General features: G+C 35.9%; 1 protein-coding gene across 1 annotated transcript; it reads left to right on the top strand.

Moving 5' to 3' along the window:
* Positions 1-1,595: 1,595 nt before the first annotated feature.
* LOC129277310 (5-hydroxytryptamine receptor 1A-like) lies at positions 1,596-2,747 on the top strand. The gene has a single exon (XM_054913507.2). It carries the CDS (start codon positions 1,608-1,610, stop codon positions 2,745-2,747), a length of 1,140 nt encoding a protein of 379 aa, XP_054769482.2. The 5' UTR covers positions 1,596-1,607.
* Positions 2,748-5,895: the final 3,148 nt, after the last annotated feature.

Genomic DNA, 5,895 nt, shown 5'->3' with positions numbered 1-5,895 from the left:
CAAAAACTGTCCCGTTTATACGCACTGTATACGGCGACCGTAAGGCGAGTCGAAAACAGCCGTTTTATTCATTTTTATTCAAACCACCTATATGTAGCTGCTTTTCGAATTTTTCATGACCAAGTTGACTTCCATTTTTTAGTGATTTATTTTTTTTTCTTTCAAATTAACATCAGCACCCCCACTTAAAAAGATCGTCCCCAGGGCCCTGCTATTTTGTAGCAAATCTACAGATTGAGTAGTAAGCTTGCATCAGCATATTTTACCATATCCCCCCCCCCCGTTTTCTTTATTTCGGGGGGGGGGGACAATACCCCCATGCCCCCTCCTTCACGCCGCACCTGCCCATTTCCTGTCCCTTTCTTCACTTTATAAAAGAAATTTCCGGATCTTTCCGCCACTATCGGAAAAGAGCAGCCATTCCTGATTAGTCCTAGAACCACGCCTCTTCTAATACCTCAGTCACATTTCCCCTTCGGCCACCTTACGGTGAGTAGAAACCAGCCGTTTTATCTTATTTTATTTAACCCACCCATATCTAGCTCGTACCAAAAATCAATGTAAAATGGATGTTTTCGACTCGCCATACGGCGGCCGTAACGGAAATGTGACTGCAGCTGCATTATATGACTTATGACGCAGTAACATTTTCCATACGGCGAGTCGAAAACAGCCGTTTTAACATTTTTCCATTTAGAAATCTAATCACAATACCAGGGTTTCGTATTTATCTTGAAATAATATATCTGAACACTCAGCTACAACCTCGAATTATGAAGGCTAAATGTAATGGACATATCTGAGCGAAGTAGTGCATTATAATGATTACAAGAGAGACTGTATTATTTCTTTTTTTTTCTTAGAGAAGTCTACGACGAGGACACGAGGCCATTAATTTGATATCATGCTGATTATTATTCCTATCTGTATATTGCGTTTCTTTTTTCCCCATACTCTTCAAGCAGGATATTGTTAGTGGGATCAGAAGACAATTACCTACCTGAAGCATGGACCATGCTTGAAGTAAAAAAATTATTTAAGCCAGTTTGTAGCTTCCTCTGCGCATCATCAGAAGAAGGTAATTTGAACACAAATTGAATGATGGTTTAATATTCAAATGGAATAAACACAAAGTTTGATGTCTTGATTATTCATTTTGAATTGTGCTGATCCAGTGGAAGCAACAATGCGGCATTCGCCAGTTTTAGTGACGGGTATTTAACAGTTGATCAAATATACATTGTAATAGCAACATGCATTCAAAGTAGAAATGCAACAAACACCTTCATAAAGTATTCGTTGATGTGCTAGATTCTGGTCTATGCAAGTACTGCATCCTGCTATGTCAGGCATGCTTATATAATACTATGCTTTGAAATTTGCCTATTCAAATGGAAGAAAGGAAAGGTCGAACAAATTTGCCCATGAGGTAACTACGAGCTGGTTTACAGGACTGCATCTGCTCGTATTGTGACAATTATCGTCAATGTTTGACTTTTTGATAAAACAGAGAAAAACAAGAAATTACGTTCTTTTTTGGGATTGTAACTCTCAGGACAAAGGGTCTGAAGATACGCTCTCTTAATTCCCATTACATCCATGGATGAATGATGACTTCCCAAGCACAGTACCTCTCAACGCCATATCACTGGACGATATCCCCAGCAAAAGAAGAACCCAACCAAGTATTCATGATGGACGCCAATGTTTCAACGACTCAAACAGTTCTGCTAGACACACCCGACCTGACGGTGTACATCGTTCTAATTTTCGTCGTCCTCCTTCCATTGTCACTATTCGTGATCGTCGGAAACATCTTGGTGATCATCGCTGTCTACACTAGTTTCCACCTAAGAGAAAGAGCTTTTTACTATGTCGTAGGTAGCATGGCAGCCACGGATATGCTTGTTGGGTTTTTGTACATTCCCGTCTATTACATGGCTATTTTCGTCGATTCTTACAAGGAGAGCCTTTATGGCTGTCTGGCATCAATTTCCATTCTGCTAGTACCTTCAATGACATCGATTCTTCATGTTCTTGTCATCGCCGCGGACCGGTACATCGCCATCTGTTTTTCTTTAGAGTATCCCATGATCGTAACTCGACGGAAGATCTTCACTACTATTGCCTTGATATGGGTGTACGCTCTTTCATTTAATGCTCTCCCTTACCTTGGATGGAGGAAAAAGCATCCTCATGTTCCTCTCGCATATTGTTTCACAGATCAAGTATGGACTCCTTCATTGGTTTGTTTACAGTTTGGTTTGACCCTCATTGTTCCTCTAATCATCATGACATGCATCTACGAGCGCATTTGTAGAATTGCGCATCTTCAAGCGCGTAGAGTCGACCCGCTGGTGAAATTCGTCAAAACCAGCGATGATAACAACGCGGCTGGACAATCATCGCTCGGTTCTAGTGACGACAGGGGTGCTAGTCCCCGGGCGCCTCAACAACCCGTTGTTCGGGTTCAACCACCGATGTCTGAGTTGAAGGCTGTCAAGACATCTGCAATAGTATTGGGGACATTCATTGTCTGTTGGGTACCTGCATACGCCGTGCATATAACATTCACAGTCATCAATAGCGGTCGAGATGAGCCAATTCACACCCCCATAGTGGCTATCCTGCAGGCTTCGTCAAATGTCCTACCTTTCTTCAGTTCAGCTGCCAATCCAGTTATTTATGCCTTTCGTTCCGAAGACTTTCGCAAATCCTTCAGAAGGTCACTCAGGATTTCTTCTTGATGGCGAAAATAAGCCATTGAAACTATTTGTTTTATTTAATTCAATAGAGGTCCCTTGAGCAAAAAGACCAAAAAACTTGCAGATGATTTACGAGGAGATCGTACCACAGTTGGACCAACATTTTGAGAGACAGGTTCGGGAGTGTACAGGCATCTTTGGTGGATTCAGGACGACGCTCCTACCCATCGTTCCAACATCATTCGAGATCACTCTTTCGACATCGGGATGTTGTCCTTAGCCATGACGTAGTATGGCCATCAAGATCAAATGACCTCATGCCCTCTGATTATTCCCTTTGGGGACACTAAAAAAAACCCAAGGTGTTTGCAACTCCTCACCGAGATCTTGATGATCAATTAATTTGGTCATGCTTGACACAAATGGTTAAGGTACCAATAGAAAGCTGAGGAGTTTCTCTTTTATTAAGTTGTAAAATAATTTCACAAAATTTAATATGATTCGAATATCAGCTCTCTAGATTTGGATTACCTTTTTCTGAAACGCACTGTACATGAATTTTTTCCCCGTTTATCCCTCAATCTCGTTATCGGGTCTAAATCTAATTACATTTTTGTTTAAATCTTGATTTTCTTAAGAATTATTATGAATTATTCAGCCTCAATCTCATATCTCAAAGTAATCTCTGTTCTATTCTGAATAGATTTCATATCTTAAAGTTTGTGCTTTTTTAATTTAAATGTTCTTTGATTAATTCTGTTGCAATGAATTGATTCCAAATCTCTGTTCCATATCTTCATAATGCAAATCAAATCTGAATTATATTTCTGACCTTTTTTTAAATATAATTTTAAGTTTGAAACAGTTTTTTTTCCAATACACAATTAGCAAAATCTCAGGCTGGTATTATCTAATAAAATCTCACTTATGCATGTCTCAATCAATCAATCAATCAAATAATTTGATTTGATTTGATTTATTTATTTTCACATTCCAATAACAAAAGTATATACAAGTGTAATCATTTTTTTTTCTTAGCATAACATAACAATAAGCAAATGACATAATTAATAACATATGCATATACATAATCTAACAAAAATGAATCTAATTGAAATATATTTATACCTGATAATTTTTTTTAATTATAAAAACAAATAGCAGAAAAAAATTATATATATACATATATTGACATAATACATTTTTAAATGTGGGAGACCTTCATCTTAAGCTTAGAGCTTGAAATTGATAAAGGCCTCAAAGGAAAGTGGAAGGAAAATCAGACAAACAGTGCAATAAAAGAGACTTATCTTTTATTGCACAAAATAGGAATATTACCAAAAAAGTAGATAGGGAAAGAAAAATTAAAATGAGGAAGTTATAATCATGTTGATAAAAGTGAAATTGCAAGTGCAAGTGTGCGAGAGTGCAAGTGCGGGGGGGGGGTTGTAATATCAGTTGGTACGAAACACACAGAGATATTAGGTATTATATTTTAACAGTTTTAGCAGCTTGATATGTATTTATATCTGAAATTTTTAATGTTCTTAATTTAAAAAATAAAGGACTGGATCTAGCGAGATATTGTGATCCTGTACAAGTACGAACTGCTCTTTTTTGTAACAAGAAAATCAAATTAAGTTTTGTATTACCGCAGTTACCCCAAACTATGTTGCAATATGATATGTGAGGGAGAACCAAGACATTGTAAAGAAGAAAAAGAGTTTTGGGAGGTAACAAGTATTTTAATTTGGAAATTATCCCAACACCTCTGGATACGGAAGTGGTGATATGGCGTAAATGATTATTCCACGATAAATTTTCATCAATAATTACTCCTAAAAACTTTGAATGTTGTTTTTGTTGTAAGGTTACGCTGTCAATATTTATGGTTATTTTTTTGTTAACTGCATGGGTATTATAATGTTTAAGGTGCATAAAATGTGTTTTGTTTATGTTTAAAGACGATTTGTTACATTTGAACCAAGTAGACACTACATAATTCATCATTTAAAGTAGATACTACAATTTCAAGTTTTGGGTGAGAATAAAAAATATTGGTATCTGCAAATAGGATAAAAGATAATAAGGGGGAAGTTTTCGATATATCATTGACGTATAGTAGGAAAAGGAGTGGCCCCAAAATTGACCCCTGCGGCACACCACATTCTACAGTTTTAAAGGTTGAATCTATTCCATTAAATGTAACGTATTGTTGTCTATTTGATAAATAATCTTCTATCCATCTATGTGCGTTGCCCTGTATTCCGTATAAATGTAGTTTATGAAGTAATATTTTGTGATTAAGTGTATCGAAAGCTTTGCTTAAGTCCAGAAATATTCCAATAACATGTTCTTTGTTAGCAATCGCTTTTGTGATTTTGTCATAAATATTTACTAGTGCTAAGTCTGTCGAGTGATATTTTCTAAAACCGTATTGATTTGGATTTAATAAATTATGCAAGTTTAAAAAATTGTAGAATCTTGTGTATATTATTTTTTCTAAGATTTTTGATATGCTACAAAGAATAGAAATTGGGCGGTAATTACTTATTTCATGGGGATCATCTTTTTTGTAGATTGGGGTAACTTTTGCAATTTTGAGTAAATTCGGACAAATCTCTGATGAAATAGATTGATTAAAAATATAAGTTAATGGATCAACAATAGCATGAATAATTTCTTTAAGCATGGATGAACTTATCTAATCATGTCCTTGTGACCTACTAGAGTTCAACGATTTTGTGATTTTAATTATTTCAGTAGGGTTGGTGGGATTGAGAAAAAGAGAATGTTCGAATGGCGTTGAAATGAAATCAGTAAAATGGGCATTGTTGCAATTACCTATTTGATTTGCTAGTTGGGGGCCGATGTTACTAAAAAAAAAGTTAAAGGATGAAGCATAATTGGATTGATCTGGGATTTTATCACCGTGTAAAGTTAATTCATCTTCAGGTAATGGAGTATTTTTTTTCCAATATTTTTTTTATACCCTGAACATGGCCTTAGAATTAGAACTAACTTTAGATGATTTGTCTGAATAATACATCTTTCGAGATATTCGTATCAGGTTTGTAAGTTTGTTACGATATTTCTTATATTTTTGTGTGTTTGTAGTTGTAGGTTTCTTTAAATGTAGTTTGTAAAGACTGTTTCTAGTATGAATTGATTTTAGAATCCCTTTAGTGAT

Source organism: Lytechinus pictus, chromosome 15, assembly GCF_037042905.1.
Source record: "Lytechinus pictus isolate F3 Inbred chromosome 15, Lp3.0, whole genome shotgun sequence".
Classification (NCBI taxonomy): Eukaryota; Metazoa; Echinodermata; class Echinoidea; order Temnopleuroida; family Toxopneustidae; genus Lytechinus; species Lytechinus pictus.
The sequence above is the reverse complement of the archived record's forward strand: the minus strand, read 5'-3'. Positions and strand labels throughout refer to the sequence as shown.